The following is a 20,316-nucleotide window of genomic DNA, read 5'->3' as shown; positions in this document are numbered from 1 at the left end:
AGATATCGGCCAATATTATTGAGTAAGAAAACTCTTCTTGGTCTTAGATCTCATCAACTCTAGAATCATAAATAAAAGATGATCTCAAAATCACATAATCAGTACTTTGATTCAGAGAATTTGTCACCTGGACTTGGTGACAACACCAAATCCTGACTTTCCCTCCTCACTTTCCCTCCCTTTCATTTTCCAAAAATGTTAACAGGCAAGTAAAGCAATACCCCTGAAATCCTGATGAGTTGTCATATAAAGTACATGGAAATCCTGCTTTTTATTGCCAGTTGAAAACATTCTCTTATGCAAATGCCTTTGATGATCATCTGCTTTTTTGCCAAGTCAGTTTACACTGAGAGGTGAATAGGAGAGAAGAGGCACAGAATATAACATGACATTAGAGGCTTAGCAGTTGGTTAGACTATGAGAAATGTCAGAATTGTGTGCTGTTAGATGGCAACATAGGTGGTCTTGCAACTTGCCTGGTGTATGAATCCTACTAAAAAAGCTGCATTGCCTAACCAAAAAACAGGAAAATAAAGGCATCGGTAACATTTGCAATTTTAGATTCTGAGAACAAGTTTGACTATTACACATGCAGATTGAACATTTATTCTGTCACTTCAGCTGAAGTCACTCTTCCTGTCAGTGCAGGTGACACCTGTGATTGATAGTTGGATTAGGGCTGAAAAATCAACTGACCACATACAAGTTAATTTGTAGGAGCACTGCTGAGGATCAAACAAATAATACTGGAGACCAACTCCTTCATCTAGAAGTGTTATATCCTATCTTAAATTTTCCTATCACTTTATATTTTTATTTTTCTTTTAATATTTGGGGGTGGGGCTACCCCAGTGGTACTCGGAGCTTACTCCTGGCTCTGTGCTCAGGAATCACTCCTGCAGGTGCTTAGCTGACCATAGTGTGTGCTGGGGACCAAACCCAGGTCACTCACAATCAAAACAAGCATCTTTTCTGCTGTAAGCTCTGTCCTCTATCTAATGTGTTTAATTACACTTAGTACCATGTACTTAGGGGAGAACCAATAAAATTGTCTTAAAATTATGACATGATTTTTATTTTTGATGAACGCCAAAAACTCACCTTAAGATAGGTAGAATTGGTATGAGTGAGCATGAAAGGATTTTAAAAGTTGATTTCAAAAGAAAACAGTTTCCATGACTGGCGTTATGGAAGATTTCTGTTTTTTCTTTCAAGTAACACCTGAAATTCTACCATTAAGTCATTCTTCTTTAAGGCCTCATGATTTTCATATTCCAGAAACCCTTGTGAAAGCATACTCTGCTTGACCAAGTTGCTATGGAAACAGATACAGGGATAAAATGCATGAGGTATGGGAAGATGAGTAGAAAGAAAGCAGGATGAAAGAAAGGATTCAAAATGAAAAGTCAGATAAATTTGACTTTTTCCAGATTTCTACAATAATAAACTTGTTTGGAAATTTGTACGAAGTGTGAGGGAATCATATTTCCTTTTAACCAGCTGGTTAAAATAGTTCACATGTATTTTGGATACTAGTGTGCATGGGTGAAGGTGTGGAGATTGTGAACACATGGAATGGTTGAAAGCTCCTGTTTGATTACCAGTACTGTGCTAACTTGTTTTTGCAGCAAATCTTTGAATGGCCCCTCTAATGAGAAGCAGAGTCATCTCACACTGAGGTCATAGCCTTTCATTCCCCTGTGCATTCTCCTAATTGGATGAAAGGCATGGTGAAGTGGCCAGAGGCAGTGGGAAAGGACAGAGGAAGGCCACAATGCAGCTTATTAATCTATCTCTAAGTAGCACTGTAGCACTGTTGTCCCACTGTTTATCGATTTGTTCGAGCAGGCACCAGGAACGTCTCCATTGTGAGACTTGTTGTTACTGTTTTTGGCATATTGAATATGCCACAGGGAGCTCGCCAGGCTCTGCCATGCAGGAAGGATACTCTCGGTAGCTTGCTGGGCTCTCCGAGAGGGACGGAGGAATTGATCCCAGGTTGGCCACGTGCAAGGCAAACACCCTACACGCTGTACTCCAACTAGGAATTCTCCAGAAGTGGAACAGTTCCAGGGCGAGTTTTCTTTTGGGGATAGAGAAAGGGGGAGGCTACATGGAAGGAAGATGAGTGCAAACTGGCACAGGAACCATGCTTCATGAGCAGATCACAAAAAAAAACATTACCTCGTAGTCTCTGTGAATAGATATTCCTGTTCCTATTTTTGGAGATTCACAATGACTACACCAAGCTAAACTTACTTGATTCTCCAGTTTTAAAATACAAAAATAGAAGTGAAGCTGCCATACGCCACCCTCCAAAACAAACCAACAAATAAACAATTCTGCATGATCCTTCTAAGGAATGAAGAAATAGTATTGCATAGGTCCTTAGACACAAAACACAATGAGACCTGAATGAGAATTTCTGATGCTGGACCAATGGATTTAGACTAGGTCTGAAATGTGAAGATCTCAAACACTGAAGCCAGGGGGACCCGACACAGAAATATGCTTGGACATCAGCTCAAGCCAATGACTCAGGACAATTCCTACTCATGTGAAGTTGCAAACTGCCCTGGGACGAATTTAACCACAAACAAAATGTACAGGGCTTAAGGGTTTATAAATGGCAGATGTCTACCCTAATGGTGATAATGGAAAAGACGTTTTTATTTCCCTCAAAGAGAAATAGCCCCAAAGGGTAGTGATAAGGGGCATTGCTTTCCTGCTTCCCGTCTAGATACCTGAGTGCCTGTCAGCCCCTGAAGTTACCTTCAGGTAATAATTTTACCTTATAAAGGTAATAAAGTTACCTTCCTTTTTGCTGGCACAGTTCTCAGAGAAGATAGGCATGCAAACACCCCTTTTACAATCAACAAACCCTCCTCTTAAGTATTTTCTCAATTGGTACTGAAAAAGCAAGTGTCAGTCTTCTTGGATATATTTTTCTTTTCTTTACTTTTTTTTTCTTTTGGGGGTGGGGAGTGCATTCCCAGCTGTGCTCAAGGCTTACTCCTAGTTCTGTGCTCGGCAATCATTCCTGGAAAGTGCATGGGACCATGTGGGATGTCTGGGATTGAACCTGGGTTAGAAGCAAAAGACAAGGACCTTTCCTGCTATCACTCCAGCCCTGGCTTGAGTATATTTTGTTCCATAATTTGAGGAAATTCTTTTCATTACAAGAAGGATCTTCCCCAGTTCATTAGCATGTTCTCTTTCCTTTCAGTGATTTGTGGAAGGAAGCATGAACTATTTCCTCTCAGTGGTTTGTGAGGAGATGGGTTGAAATACAGTCTTGCAAAGGGCGAGGGAGAAGGATTTCACCCTCTGGTCTTTTCCTCTTGGAACAAACGGTCATCATCCTCAATCTGCTTCGCCCTCAGAAAGCTTGTGTCTTCAGTTACTGAAGAGGAAAATTTATTTGCATGAGACCTGCTTTCCCAGGCTCCCTCAATTCAAAGAAAAGCGGAGACTTGATTTGGTGGCTTTCACTCCCTTTCATTTTCAAAATTGAGGAATGACCATAGTCTTATTCTGTGAGGAATGAAATGAAAGCGTGGAAAAGGGTCTGTCACTGAGCTCATTCTCATGTGGCAACTGCGGGCATTGCTCTAGACAAGTGTTCCTTAAACATTTTCTACTAGTGATCCTTTATCACCAGAGACATTTGTATACAACTCCTTGCATATCGGTATAGAAAATAGATATACAAATTAAACACTTGCTGATAATCAATTATAAAAAAGAAACATTTACAAAAAAATGTGACTCTCAGTTTAAGAAGTTAGGCCCAGCATCATGGCCTAATAAGCTGAGTATTTGCTCTGTATGTAGAAATACCTGGTTCAGTTTCTGGTAGCACAAGGTCCACTAAGCATCCCCAAAGAGGCCTCCCAAGCACTGGGCCTGGAAACCCCCACCCCCCACACCCCTCACTCCCATGCCACCCTCCAGTACCACCAGGTATGACCCAGGAACTAAAACAAAACAAAGAGAAAAAAGAAGCAAATAGACCCCAGAGCCTTAATATTTATTTCAAAGAAGGATGAACCCTTTCAAGAACCAAGTGATAGACTGGCAAAACCATGAGAGAAATTTTATTGCCAAATTAGTCTCAAAGATTTAATGCACTGCACTACTCTTTGTGTAAGAGGGGGTGGATCTCAGTCTTGAGAGTTCTCTAAGTCAGCTAGCTTCCTTTCATTGCAAGAGGACCAATAGAGGGGCTGGAGAGATAGCACAGCGGGTAGGGCGTTTGCCTTGCACCCGGCCGACCTGGGTTCAAATCCCAGCATCCCATATGGTCCCCTGAGCATGGCCAGGGGTAATTCCTGAGCACAGAGCCAGGAGTAACCCCTATGCATCGCCAGGTGTGACCCAAAAAAACAAAAAAAAAGAGGAGCAATAGACAGGTTAGAGTCTTGGTGTACCTTTTATGCTGACTCCTCAGGAAATAAAATGTGGACTTGCTCTATCCTGAGAACTGCATTACTGGTGTTTGAGGACCCATTGAGGTTGAAGCTTCAGGATGAAAGCTTGATGAATGGGCCAAATGCTTGTGGTGTGTCCAATTACTGCTATTCAGCATAAATGGCTTTTCTCTTCTATTTGCATTTAAAGAACCATATGGAGGGCTGGTTCTGGTCACATAAGAGGCTCTCATTAACGAAGACAATTAGGATGATAGCAGGGATATTAATATGTTTCATTATGACTATGTTTCAATTCTCTCTTTGACACTGTATGATAGGATTATGCCTTGCTCTTTAATGATGTTTCTTCATTTAATATAAGCAGCTTAACTTAATTTTCACTTTTCCTGACCTCAGAAATACTCAGAATATATATATATGTATATATACATATATATATATATTGCTATATTGCTTTGGGGGGGGTGGGATCACACCCAGCAATGCACAGGGGTTACTACTCCTGGCTCTGCACTCAGGAATTACCTGTGGTGGTAGTCTGGGGACCATTTGGGATGCTGGGATTCAAACCCGGGTCGCCCGCGTGCAAGGCAAACACCCTATCCGCTGTGCTATTGCTCTAGCTTCAGAATATATTTTTTTAAATACACTTGTTAATGGCTAAAGACAATGGAGGTTTACTTCAGTGTAAACAGGCAGCTGAGTTTCCCTAGTTTATAAGTAAAGGTACTCCCTTCTGCTGGAAGTTTTTGAGAGGAATTTTCAAACTGCAAACCAGATTATGGCATCTGTCTATCTGGTATAAAGAGTCTTCTATGAGAAAGATGTTAGACTGCAGCATAAAGGTGTTTCTTAAATGTGATCTTGGGCCCAAGAGATGTAGTTTAATGGGCCGAGCACAGGCTTTGCATACAGGGGACATGGCACTGCATGGTCCCCTGATGCCCTGAGCACTACCAGGAGCAACTGCTAAGCAGTGAGTAGAGAGTCACCTCTAAGTACCACCACAGGTGACCCCAAAGAAGGAAGTGAGGGAGGGAGGGGAACAGGGGGGAAGGGATTTATTCTCATAGCATTAAGAATTTACAGCTTTGGGGGCCAGAGAGAAAGTCCAGCAGGCAGGACTCTTGCCTTGCACACAACTGACCCAGGATTTATCCCATAAGGTCCCCCAAGCTGTGCCAGGTATAACCCCTAAGTGCAGAGCCAGGAGTAAGCCCTGAGAACTGCACCAAAACCAAAAGAGAGATAGAGAAAGAGGGAAGGAGGGAACTTACAGCTTTTAAGCAGGCATAGTAGCCCCCAGGAGCAGGATTTTGAATAGCTAAAATACTTTTATCTGGAACCAAAATGGAAGGGGTTCTTCTAGGCTGCATACAATCTACTAGAAGTTAGATCTCGAGCCCAGGAGATGCCAGCTCTCTGGGCACTGAGCTTTGGTAGCTCCCCAGTGCCACCTCCCCCCCACCCCGGCCCGCCCCAAGCTAGGATAGATGCTGTGTTCACTCAAAGAAGATGCAGATGTGAGAATTCCTGAATGAGTTTGCATTTAAATACTGTTTTAACAGACATACTGAATAGACACCTAATCAATTTTGATTAAATTAGCTCTGTGTTGTGATTGCAATAAAGACATTATCCATAGTACAATCTGATCATAGTTCAGTTCTCTCCTCTGTATACTAAAAAAGAAAAGTACAGTAAACCCCCAAACCCTCAAATCTAGCCAAATGTCATTATTAGATTAACATAGTGATTTGTTTGAAGATGGATTTTGAAGGTTGAGATTCTAGGAAAATCTGGTTTTGACCCGTAAACACCATTCTAATGGTCATTGTCTACCTAGCAGAATTGCTAAGGTGTTCCCAAGTTTTTGATTTTTCCCTGGCTCTCACAGAATTCATGGTATTTTAATTGGGGAGGGCTGATGGGAATAGGGGAAAAAATGTCAAAAAGATAAAATTAAACATCACAGTAAAGCAGAACCCTCAGAAACTGAGCTGAGTCAAAACCAGGTAAGCATGCTTATTATAAGACAAAACTAATTTTTTTGGAACGATAAGACAATAAACAGGGCAGTTGTTTTGCATGTGGCTGACCTGGATTTGATCCCTGGCAACCCACATGGCCCCCTGAGTACGCCCAGGTGTAAGTCCTGAATGCAGCTGAGTGTGGCCTAAAAGCCAAAATAATTAATTTTTAACCTCAGTGATAAGAAGTTTAAAAGGTTGACAAAAGGTTTCCTGAAGGTCAGTGCATACAAAAATAATATTTTAAAGTACCTAACATTTACCTGAAGCACTGAAAAAAGCATTTCAGTTTATTTTGAGGTATCCACCTGAATATTTGAGACTATTAATTTTGCTAAAATTCCTATATCATTAAAGAAATTGAATACTCAGGTAATTATTTCTAGGAATTCTACTTTGTAATACTGGCAGTGTTCCCTAAATTGTGCGTGCATTTATCTGTTGGTATCCAAATATGCCTGCATGATTCTGAGAGAAAAGAAAGAGGTGACATAGATTGAGATAAGAATAATTTCAGAGGGATGATGTGGAGATAATCAAATGGATATGTGGTATGCCAATTTTCAAAAATTTATCTGACATATATGAAGACTATAATAATTACGCTTTGAGGGGCAACCTATTGTCATAGGATTTCAGCAGATTATTTTTAAATGTTTTTTAAATTCTAGTATAGAAATTTAAATCTACAAATCAAGGGATGCTTGTTTGTCACAAAGCTGATTATATTTTCAAAATAACACTAATAGTCTCACTAATGCCTATCAGAGACTACGGAGTAGGATCATTCGTATGTTTTCTGATGAGTGTGCGTGTAAAAAGAATAATGAACATGCTATGGGAGCCCATTTCACATATGACTGAGAGCTTTGCCAAATGCACATTACTGCTTTGTCTCTCTTGATCATTTAGCTTCCTTGCCCTGGGTACCTAATCTACAAATCAGGAAATTTTCAGAATTTTTCAGAACCCAGTGGCTGGTATGTTTCACTTTCTAGCTCGGCTCCTTTTTCTGTGTGTGTGTGTGGGGTGGGGTGGGGTGGGGTGGGGGAGTATTAAAAATACTCCCCACCTGCACAATTCATGAATATTTTAAGTGGTCAAACATTCATGACAACCTCCCTAACAGATTCATGCTTCTCTTAAGTTTTATTATTGCATTTATATAACCATGTCTTCCTGTCATATCTTGAAATGTCAAAGATTGAGAAACATTACCCAGAACAAAGCTTTCGGAGTGCTTGAGGCAGAATACATCGCCTAGAGATTCCATACTTTGACTCTCAGAGCTTATTTTCAAATGCAGCAGAAAACAAAATAAGTTCAGTGTAATCTCTCATGTAACCCCTTCCTCGAAAGCCAGTTTGGGTTCGAGAATAGCATCGGATGAGATTCAGCTCTGTGGCCTATAGGCTAAGTCTGACTCACCACCTGCTTTTCGAAAGCCCATGAACAAAAAATGTTTGGATTTTTTAATGGTGAAGGATTCGCTGGGGAGGGGCAGGGGGAGAGTATTATTATGTGACTCATGGCAATTGTACATAACATTCACATTTCATTATCTCCAAATAAAATTCTAATGAAATACATCTATGCCCATTCATTTGCATGTTGCTGAGGGCTTCATTTGTGATACTTGTGGCAAAATTCAGTAGCTGCTGTTATAACCACAAATGGCCCCAGTTCTTAGCATTTGCTGTATAATCTCTGTAGAAATAGTACTCCAACTTCTGGCATCAAATAAAATGTAACTTTTTTGTTTCAGTTTGTTTTGGGGTCTTACCCAGTAGTGCTTAGGATATATTCCTGGCCTATCCATCTACTGCTGTGAATGCTCTGGAAATCGTATATAGTGCCAGGGATTTGAACCCAGGTCAGTGGGACACAGAGCAAGGTCCTGGAGCCTAAACTCTCTTTGACTCTCTTTAGCCCTAAAATGTAACTTTCAGGGTAACAAAATCACAATGAATCTAGCATATTCCTCATCATGCAATTTTACTGCTGATCAAATTTAAATAAAAATATAACCCCCCAATAAAATGTTGATAAATCTGGGCTATTTCTATTGTCCTGACTGTTATTTTCTTTTGGAAATAACTATTAGATAAAATGCATAACTATAACATATAATTGTAATATTATTACAACATAATTGTCTTACAATTCTATATTATAATACAACATATATTACAATATAATATATGTTATATGCTAATTATAACATATAAAGACTGGAGCGATAGCACAGCGGGTAGGGCGTTTGCCTTGCATGTGGCCGACCTGGGTTTGATTCCTCTGTCCCTCTCTGAGAGCCTGGCAAGCTCCCGTTGGCGTATTCGATATGCCAAAAACAGTAACAACAAGTCTCACAATGGAGATGTTACTGGTGCCCGCTTGAGTAAATCCATGAAAAACGGGATGACAATGCAGTGTTGCAGTGCAATAGAATATAAAATATATAATATATAACGTAACTATAGAGAGCATACAGAACTGTTTATTCCCATGTGTGTTGTCCCTAGTGTTTCTAGACAATTGGGGCCCACTCAGATCTAATCTCCAGGTCACCTCTCTGCTGCTTCCGTTGGGGTTTCACCTGAAAGTTGGGTGGGGTGTAGTTATAGACCCAGAGAAACAGCAGCTTCCCCACAAAGACCACACGGCCATGAAGAAGGGGCAGTGTTCAAAACAGACGCCTTAAATAAGAGGAACTAGCTCTTCTTCAGTTGTCAGTATGGTTTTGTCCTGCTTCAGTCGCTGTAAAATAACTGACCAGGACCAAGGAGACAGGGAGGGGATGGGGACCAAACACAAGGGAATAAAGAGAAAGAGAAAAGGGGGGAGAAAAACTCCAAGGAGTGTTTTTAAACTTACCTTCTCTTTTTTCAATACAGATTGAGATGTTGTAAACATTATGCACAGTACTCTGATATTTAATTCTATTTTGCAACCAACTAGTTTTCAATGGTCTTTTAGAAACTTTGAGATGGTGGAGAGATAATATTGATAAGATAGTGATTATCTTGTATGTGGCCATTCCTGGCTCAGTCCCTGGCACCAGATATGACCCCAAGTCACTGGTAGGGGGTCTTTCTTGAGTACATAGCGAGAAGTAGCTTTTAAATATTACCTGGTGTGGCCCCAACACACCACCCTTCAAAGAATTTTGTGTAAAAAAGTGCTTGATTCACTCAGAGTTGCTGTGTCTGCATTATTTATAAATTATATTGTGTCTTTAAAAGTTTTTTCCAAATATTTTTGTTAATGAATTTAATTTGTGATTGTATATACATTATATAATTCATAATATATATTATATAATACAATGCATAGTATATGTATATATTATATATGTATTATATATTATGTACTTTACAGAATATATACATAACACATAGCATATGTATGTTATATATTTTACATAATATATACATAATACATAAATATTTTATGTAAAATACATAGTATATACATTATACAGTATGGTGGGAGAAAAGCTTACCGCTTACCATCCACAGAACTAGCAGTCCTTGACTGAATCTAGAAAATCTTTTCAAATCATCAGAATTTTACTTGTAGTGACATTTCTTTCCCTGATACAAAAGTTCCCATGAAACAAAGTGACCTTTAATCTTTTGTGTTGTCTTATTATTCATTAGAACAAAGTTATTGTCCAAAAGGTCATGATTTGTTTCTAATTAAAGACCCATATCTTCTCAAAAAAGCTATGGCAATCAATTTCTCAGTTGGCAGCTATTTAATAAACACCTGCAAAATAGTATAGTATGTACTATTATGAGAAAGATTTTAGCTATGATCCTTTTCCTTAAAACCAATGAAGTGACTTTGAGAAGATGAAATCTAGATGCATGGAATTTATAAACATTTTATCCTGAAATTTTAGATCATGTAAGCCAGTATTAATGACTCAAATGGCAAAACTCCACTAAGTAAAGATATATATGTGTACAGAAGGAATTGACCAATAATTAAAATGAAATGCAAAGTGCACTAGAGAGTTTGTAAACAAAGAATTATAAGACTTTTTCTATATTTCAAGCTAAAAATTAATTTGTAAAGAAGTATGAATGTACAGAAAGGATGAAGTTTTAAAATATAGGGAAAAGTCAAAAACACACACGTCCTCCTGTAAGAGTCAAAAAATAGTTCAATTACTGAGATACCTGATATAGTTCAAAAGGCCACCAGCATTGGTATGATATCATTTTCTGATGCACTTACTTTTAGGAGATCAAGGCAAGTCTAATATAGAGAATCCCAACGTGATGTGGAGATCTGTAACTTGCTCCCATTAACCTGTAGAACTAGAGGTGTAGATTTAGATGCTGTCCACTTGATGGTGGTTACTACTCTGATTTTTATATGAACCCACTGAAGAAGGAAAGATAAATCAACACTGACAGCTTGACTACCCTTATGTTTGCCCAGGAAGCAGAAAGAGAGGAATCAGATCTAGTTCCCGGGAAATATCACATAATCGAATGAAAGAACTTTTTGTGGTTTCCCGAGGTGAAGTGGTGGGAGGGAAAGGGATGGTTGTGGGGGTCCCGTCCTGTTCAGCAGGGGTTGGGATATAAACTAGACTGCCCTAGATCTGCCTTAATGGAACTTTTTACCCCTACTAGAATAATGTCCAATAAATCTCTTTTATTCTTTTATTGTGATTTTTATTTGTTCCTTTATTTCCAATTTCATTTTTCTTTTGTTATTCTTCTGTTTAACTCTTGTTTAGGAATTTATCTTATTTTGCTACACAAAGCAGCCCATCTGCTGTCATTTTGAACCTGTGGGAAGCTCGTCATCAGCACGATGGTGACCTTGACTCCCTGGCCTGTGCCCTCGAAGAGATTGGGAGGACACACACGAAACTCTCAAACATCACAGAATCCCAGCTCGACGAAGCCGACTTCAACTACAGCAGGCAAAATGGACTCTAGTCGACTTCCTCTCCTGAGGCAGCAGCGGCCAGCTTCAAAACATTGGCTTTAAATGGGGGAAAATGAGGGAGCTTTCTGCCTAGTGGCATTTGGGGGATTCAGCCTTCATTGCAACCAGGGGAATCCCTAGTTGAAGGAACTGAATTTTGTATTGAATATGTTCATAAGAAAATGTACAAGCTCTCTTTACTAGTGGAGGGTTCCACTGTCTCCTCTGAATCCATACTCGGGTTAAGAGTCTACAAACTCAGATTTAGAGTTCAAGAAAGAAGAGAGGGCTCTTTTAGATAAAAAGGGAACTGTGGGAAAATATGAGCTACAATGAAGCTGGGATGGCAGAGATTGAACAAATGCATGCTTTGAAACAGGTTTTTAATGATGTGCCCCAAAGAGCCAGCTGATTATGGTACCAGATTGTCCTGGTTTTCTACCAGTTGGCATCTGTAATATTGGCGCTCAGTGTGAAACTGGCTTTTAGAAGGGAAACAGGTTTGCCAACCCATTTGTATGACTTCAACTATGATAAAGAGATTGTTTCAAATTTAGAATCTGAGTGCATTGCACCAACACCAATCCCTTGTTTATTCTAGCCACTTAACATAAACAAGATTGAGATTACATAAAATCCACAGATAAGTTGCATAGTCTCTCACCTTCATCTTTGCTCCTAGAGACAAATCTACCACATTTTTTCTTTCCATCCTTTATCCTTTATTGTAGAGATTTCAAGGATACAAATTAGACTTTTCAATATAGTGTTGTATTTCTTCTATGTTAACAAAGTAAGAGCACCCTTATCCCAACAAAAATACTAAAATGGCAGGTTTATAACACAGTCTATCACATGGATTTGGAGATTAGGGGCCAAATCAGTTCTAAGGAAACACATCAATTGCTAATGTCACAGTTCTCAAAATAAGCTACATTTCAAGATGGAGGTATTAATTCAAGCCCCAAATTGTTTAATGGGTTTTGATTCTAAGTTTGAATGTAGTTTCTTGAAATTTGATAGGTGTTTGTACTAGATTAACAGAAACTATCTCTCTGTATGGCTAGACAGGTCATTTTTCTTTTGCCTCTTGGGAAATTAGCAGATAATTTTGCTCTGAATTATATCCAAGTAAGTAAATTTGAGAAATACCTCTACCACAATGTTCCAGAAGCCACAGGATTGTTCAGGGAGCCTTCTAGCTCTTATGACTCAAACTCACCAAGTATGCTTTCTCCATTGCACCATTTTCATATTGCTTTATGTTTTATAGAAGAGGTGTTGGTATTATAGAGAAATCCACAAATAAATTTATGACCCATACCACTTTCCCCTGTAAAATCATTTTCTACAAGATATTCTGATAGACTAAGGAGGAATTGATGTCTTCTTGTTCATCTCTTGCAGATATTTTAAATTAGTTTATCACAGTCAGGATCACAGAAGGATGAAAATTAACCACAAAACAAATGAACTACTGGGTTGAATGATCATAAAATTAAAATTGCCAGGGAATGGGGGAGGTGATGAGTACTTGTCAGTAGGAAGATGATCAATTTTTAAATGTTTTTATAGACCCCAGGTTTTAAAAATACTGTAAATTTCCAAGTAAGTGAAAATAATCTAAAACTAAGTTGAATTTATGATGCCATGGATGCAGCAGTGAAAACTCTTAACATTTCAGCCATTTTCTCTAATATGTGGTTTATACATGGAACCCTGCATTTGATAGAAGGCTTTGCTACATTAAATTCAAAGCATCCTGCTTTTCTCAGGAACCAAATGCATAGTATATTGAACAAATTCCAAGGAAACTGCCCACCATATTTTCAAAATATCATATCTCTATCAGAAAAGCAACCTCTTGTCTGTGCTCAAGTTGCTTATTTCTCTAGTAAGCCATAGAAACCATAAGCGCATAAATCATTTCACATCCTGATATAATTTCTAGAAGAAAAGTAAAAGTAGATGTTCAGTCATCTAAAATAAAGGTGATTGGCAGGAGTGGTATGATATGCACAAAGAAACTGTATTAACTGATAAATGACTTATAGAAATATATTTTACAATTTATATTAGTAAACACCTAATGGCTTATAACCATCCTGCTTCTTCATTCTTTCCTTGTAATTGGCTTAATAATGATTGCATTTGTCAATCTACATACTTCCTTTTGAGAATTTTGATATATTTGAAATTAATGAATAAAATGATCCCCTAGAATCAATTATAGATTATTTTAAAATGAGATTATCACTAATATCTGAATTTCAAGAATTTGATCTTATTTTTTTAGAAATTTTCTCATCATACTAACAAAGGAAACAGATTTTTATAGTTTCATCTGTGATACCAGCCAAAGGCTCAAATTCATCTTTCGGTCCATTTTTTCTCCGTCTCCTACATTTCTGTTAGTTATGCTAGATATATGAAATCCTGTAGTTACCACATGTCAGAATCATGCAGTATTTTGTAATAGAATTCCAAAGAGAGCCCATGTTTAAGAAATTTATGGAGGGGTGTGTGTGTGTGTGTGTGTGTGTGTGTGTGTGTGTGTATGAGAGAGAGAGAGAAATTTTAAATTTGATAGATTTATATTTGAAATTGTGGTGACACACCATGACTTAAACCTTGATCCATTTTAATATTCACCTGTCATTGTCACAAATTCTCCTTTGAAAGAGATTTGCTCAGCAGACCAAGCTCATACTGAAGACTCTTATTGTCCTGTTATAAAATAACCTTAAAATTGAAAGTAGCCTTTGAATCTTGATAGGTTACTCGAAACTTTTACAGAATTTTCCACCTAATGCCAAATATTTTAATAGGCATTTGTCTAATAGTTATGCTTTAAATATGACTTAAAATTATGCCACCAAAATGTTGTCCTTTATACCTTCCCCAAACTACAACATCGTAGAGTTAATTTCTAGTTTTTATAATATTGCTGTGCACTCTCACTGACTTAGATTAAGATCCTTTAAGTCAAAAGGAAATTCACTCTATGGATTTAAATGCAAGCTTCATTTACTGCCACAGAAGGTCTCTTACCACTCAGATGTACTTCTATAAAAAAAATTTCCTGGCATTTTTATAAGAGATGAATAAAAATTGACAACTCTTAAAGGAAAAATAATTCCTCTTTTAAAAAAAATCTCCAACTGCTGGTGCTATCTTTTGCAAATTTCCTATATGTTTTCTTCATTCATCTTGGGGAAGGGATATTGTCAAATCACTAATATAAGGTTTTCTTTGGATTAAAAATATTGGGCTTATTACAACTACTTTCTTTTTCTTGACAGAAGTTCTCAACATTGGCACCAAGAAGTACAGGTAGAATATTAAAATGGTATAATAGGTGTTGCTAATATTCCCCCCTTCTGGCTAACTTATCAGTTTCAGCACATATTAAAGTCCTTTGATGTGCTTGTTTTCTTTCTTACCCCTGAGTTTCTTAGCCCCTCTGTAAAGGTGTTGAACAATATTGCTATCAGACAGACTGAAGTTGAAGCCCAGAGTTCTCTGTTCTAGATCTGCGGCAGTCACAGGAGCCAGGAGAAGCTGAGAAACAGGCTTCTTGGGCCCATAGTGCGGCCCATTTCCATTCATTTTCTTCATAAAACATTGCAACGTTGGGGCTGGAGTGATAGCACAGTGGGTAGGGCGTTCGCCTTGCACGCGGCCGACCCGAGTTTGATTCCCAGCATCCCATATGGTCCCCCGAGCACTGCCAGGAGTAATTCCTGAGTGCAGAGCCAGGAGTAACCCCTGTGCATCACTGGTGTGACTCAAAAAAGCAAAAACAAAACAAAACAAAAAAACATTGCAACGTTCGGAATCCTTGTAACTTCCACCGACTGGATTTGAGGTGACATCTACAGCGAGGGAGAGAGCAAATTGTTGTCCTGCTGTAGTGACACCATGTGATTAGCCCTTTGGTGTTAGTTGCCATAGCGCTGTGTTTGAAAAATCAATGCTTTAGCTGAAAGCTGAATGGCCACCGTTTCCACAGTTTCCACTGTTTTGTCTGCATAGAATTTTCCTGAACTACGAGCAAAAATGTATTTTGTCAAATGTCACAAAGTGAAATGTTTCTAACTTAGGTGTGTTGCATATTTTTGTGTTCTTACTTTCCAAACTCTTTCAAAAGCTGCAGTTGCGATGCTGTTTGGCGGTATTGACAGCATGTGGTGTTTCTCGCAAAAGCAACTCTAGGAGCGCCAGTGTCTCCCTTGGACTCTTCCCATCCCCCGCCAGGGCGTCAGCAAGGTGGAAAGGGCGATTTGTACGCTGTGTTTTTCTAAAGGGTGACAGGGGATGGAAACCAGACCTGGCCGTTAGTCACTAGTGTGTAGTACTGTGATCTGAAGTAGGAAACTTAACTCACATTAGAATAATTGTGGTTTTTGAAGCAGCTACGTTGCTTTTTCCTTTTGCTGTGAAGATCATGGATTTGGATTGTCCTTGAGAGGTGGCCTAAGACAGTCCAGTGTCTTAGAACCCGGCCTCCACCTGAACCCAAAGACAAAAACGGCTGTAGGCTTCATGTGCTTAAACTTCAAAAGGTACCTCCCAAATCCCTAAGAATGAGTTTACTGGGGGTTACAACTTCTTTTCTAAAAATGTATCACCTTGAATTACAAAATGTGATCACTAAATTTGGTAATGTGATATCTTTTGTGAACAGAAATGTCATGAGTATTTTACAAAACATGTGATTTACTATAAAAGTGATCTTCTGCTCCAAATTTTGCAAACCCTCAAAAGTATTGCACCTCTCAGGCATTATTTATGTACAAATTCCAAAACTGGATCAATTATATACAATTTCCTGAGACAATATGATAGAGATTTAACTGTGATTTCATGAATCATAAAATACACGTGATCCCTATGTTGAGGTGAGTTTGTAAGCAAAATATCATGCCTTATGATCCCATTACTGAAACAGACATTAAAATTAGAAATACACCTAATAATGCCCATCTAATCCTGAGCTTTGCTGCTTAAAGAAAATTGGCATTTACCAGAAAAACACTCTCCAAGGCTGATACCAGATTCTGTTAGCCACTCCCATTCAAAACTTCTCTAGAAGAAGAAGGGGGAAATATGGCAATTTTTTAACAGAAAACAAGTGTCTCCTTTTTCTAAATTAAAATTAAGACTTTAAAATTTCTATTCTTGGGGCTGGAATGATAGTCCAGTGGGTAGGGCATTTTTGCCTTGCATGTAGCCCACTGGGGTTCCATCCCCAGAATCCTGTATGGTTCCCCGAGAGCTGCCAGGAGTCATTCCTGAGAGCAGACCCAGAAGTAATCCTGAGCATCTCAGTGTGCTCCCTGTCCCCCAAAAGTTTCATTCTTCATAATTGGCACATTAGTTAAGTTGACCTAAAAATACTGCAAATATAAACAAAAGAAAATGGACTTCTTCTTCTGACCCAAACTCCAAAAAACTATGAGTAATTGTTTACTTCCACTTCTGTATGGAAGACTTTTCAAACAGCTTTCATTTAGTTCTGTTTATTTTGGGAAGATGCGTGGGGGGAGAAGGTGTTCTTTCAAGTGATTCATATCTCAAGCCCATACCACTCTCAACTTTATGCGATGTGTTCAAAGCCAGAAAAAAAAAAGTAGGTCTGAACACTTAATTTGACATGAAGCTGAAGGAGGGCGTAAGCCAGAGCTGAGAGTTTGAATAAAGCATGGCCTTGGCTTCATACCACACTTTTTGTGCCTTGTATTATCAATGTAAATTCTGAATGTTGTACAGTAAATACTTGGATGGACTTCTTAGAAAAGGCTGCACTGGCTTCTTTTTCAGCACATGTACATATCTATAAATATATATACATATATATTTGGTAATGCCAAACAGCTGTGTTATATTGTATTGAACAAAATGGACAGTTTGGATGTTTTATGTAGAGTTTGCAAAAAACAAAAAAAAAACAAACAAAACTGGATGGCTACTGACTTTTCAAGATAAATGTACAGACGCAATTACTGCATATCAGTTATTTATGAATAAAGAGTCTTTTATTGACATTTTAGGATACTCCATGAGTGAAACTTTGAAATCCGAAAGAGAAGTCCCTCTTACCCTCCAGCCATATCTTAACAGGAACTGTGATGTCCAAACAGCCCTTAAGATACTGTACCTCATCTGTCCTCTGGCCTCAAGACTGAGGCAATGATGAGGCTGGTAAATGGAATTATCCTCTCACTTTCCCACTTCAACACACACACACACACACACACACACACACACACACACACACACACACACACACACTTTTTCTTGGATTATAATTTCATGAGCTCTCAGATGCTATAGTCATACCATCTTGAAGAAAGTAAACTTTTATTCATTGGAATGTTTATTATAGATAATAAAGATAAGTGTTAGGCTTCTCAACAGGAAAGGGGTAAGATATTGCAATAACAATATTGCACTCTTCAAACATATCTTGATTGGGTGAAATAGTTTTTAAATGATGGGGCTAGAGATGGAGAGGCACTACAACAGATGGTGCATTTGTCCTGCAAGTGGTCAGCCCAGGTTTGCTCCCTGCCACGACATGGTTCTTCCAACACCATCAAGCATCCCTGCACATAAGTTCTGAGCACCAACCGGGGGTGGGCCAAAAACTTTTTAAAAACTAAAGTAGAATAATGAAAGGTCACAGAAAGGTAATCCTGAATAAGAGCTAGGTGGCTAGAAGCAGTTTAAATAGAATGAGCAATTGAAAAATATTTTCTGATGCCTTTTTGTTGGTTATTATAATTTAAAAATATTAAATGGCTGTTGTAAAAGATTTTTATTTTTAAAAAATACTATTACCAATGGATGATGAAGTGTCCCCTACACACACAACACAGACAACACACACAAATTCTTTGGCAAGGTATGGAATGAAACGGAACACTTCCCTATTATAAATGTATAAATATTATTTGTATGATGGACCAAGTATATGTGGCAGATTTTCATGAGAAGAGTATATGTGACATTTACTAAAACAATTTCTCATTTTGGGAACTGTGAATTACAGTACTGTTAGTGGCAGAGAGTCGAGCATAAAACACCCCAGCACCACACCCTCCACCAGACTCTCTGCTTCCCTCCACCACGGTCCGAGTGGTCCCAGGCCCCCACCTCCCACCATCCCGAAATGGTTAGCTTAGTACTGAAGACCAGATGCCAGTTCCTGACACCTTTGTACAGTTGTTAGCTCCTTACTATTTTTCTTTGTATCATACATATAAGGAAATGCCACTGGATTCTCTTATGAATGTCAACGAGTGCTAGAACTATTCACAACGTGGCTGTGAGTAGTTCTGTTGCTCTTTCTGACCACTAAGTAGCATTTTAAATGGAGTAAAATAAACTTCAATCACTGGTACTTTGCACTAAGCAAAAGTAAGTACATGAGGTTTTTTCCACTCTGGAGAAGCCTGTGTTCCCTCTTATCTCTTCTTATTCCTCCATCTCTTATCTCTTATCTGGGTGAATGTTTTCAACAAAAAATTATTTTGCATAGAAAGATCGCATTCATCTGTGGAATATAAAGTAGCAGAAGGGGAGACTAACATCCAAGAGTAGTGGAGATAAGAACCAGAAGGTCTGCCCCACAGCTTGGAAACTGGCCTCACATGTTGGGGGAAAAAGTAGCAGAGATAGAGAAGGGAACACCTAGTAGAGAATGTTGGGAGGACCCACTCGGGTTGAAAGCTGTGTTGAAAGCCGAAAGCAGACTATAGACCAAACATGAAGGCCACTCAATACCTCTATTGCAAACTACAATATCCAACAGGAGAGAGACCAAAAGGGAATGCCCTGCTGCAGAGGCAGGGTGGGGTGGTGGGGGTTGGGGTGGGTGTGGTGGGAGGGATACTGGGAACATTAGTGGAGGAGAATGGGCACTGGTGGAGGGATGTAAACAAAATGCAAACATGGAAGTTCATAAGTTTGTAACTGTACCTTACAGTGATTCACTAATAAAAATTAAAAATACAAAGATTTTGCTTCACTAAAAAAAAGAAATTAGGTGAATCCATATGCTTAGGTATAACCTGTAGTACTGTAGCACTGTCCTGTTATTCATCGATTTGCTCGAGCGGGCACCAGTAATGTCTACATTGTGAGACTTGTTGTTACTGCTTTTGGCATATGGAATATGCCACGGGGAACTTGCCAGGCTATGCCATGCGGGCGGGATACTCTCCGTAGCTTGCCGGCTCTCCCAGAAGGACAGAGGAATCGAACCCAGGTCAGCCGCGTGCAAGGCAAACACCCTACCCACTGTGCTATTGCTCCACTCAAAACAAGAATTTCAAAATTATTTAAATCACTAGAACAAATCAATTCAGTTGAGTTGGCCAAACAAATGTTTTGTTTGGGGGCCACAGCAGGCAGTGCTGTGGTTCTCCTGGTTACTCCTGGTGTGGTGCTCAGAGGGCTCATGGGGTTCCCATGTGCAAATGCACGTGCTCCAGCCAATTCAGCCAACTCACCAACCAAAAAAACAGAAAACTGTGAATGGCATAGAGATCCAGTTCACTTGCCCATCTTGATCATTTACAGATGAATTTGAACCTATTAGATTTCAAATGCCAAATTTCTACATTTTTATTTTTAAAATTCTCAGAAACTAATTCTGAATAAATTTACCCTAGGACAATATATGTTTGTTCTAACATTTAGAGTTTAATCAAATTCTGAAAGGACTTATTCAAAACTTTTTATTAGATCTAGATAAATAAAGGGACTAAGGTGCATGCTTGCATGAAATGGCTCCAGTTTAATCCCGAGTACTGCATGGTCCTCCTGCACCATTGGGTTGATCTGACTAATACCTTGAAACCACAGCACTTAAGCATCACTGCATCCTCAGGCCCTCATGG

At 38.8% G+C, this 20,316-nt stretch overlaps 1 protein-coding gene across 7 annotated transcripts in view; it reads left to right on the top strand.

Moving 5' to 3' along the window:
- UNC5D (unc-5 netrin receptor D) overlaps positions 1-17,467 on the top strand; it is a 595,849-nt gene extending 578,382 nt beyond the window's left edge. For all 7 annotated transcript variants that reach the window (XM_055141615.1, XM_055141626.1, XM_055141606.1 and 4 more), the window contains one exon: positions 11,217-17,467. In XM_055141615.1, coding sequence (XP_054997590.1) covers positions 11,217-11,421 — 205 coding nt within the window. In that variant the 3' untranslated portion in view covers positions 11,422-17,467. The remainder of the gene's footprint in view (positions 1-11,216) is intronic.
- The last annotated feature ends 2,849 nt before the right edge of the window (positions 17,468-20,316 follow it).

The sequence above is a fragment of the Sorex araneus genome, chromosome 1, assembly GCF_027595985.1.
Source record: "Sorex araneus isolate mSorAra2 chromosome 1, mSorAra2.pri, whole genome shotgun sequence".
Lineage (NCBI taxonomy): Eukaryota > Metazoa > Chordata > Mammalia > Eulipotyphla > Soricidae > Sorex > Sorex araneus.
The sequence above is the reverse complement of the archived record's forward strand: the minus strand, read 5'-3'. Positions and strand labels throughout refer to the sequence as shown.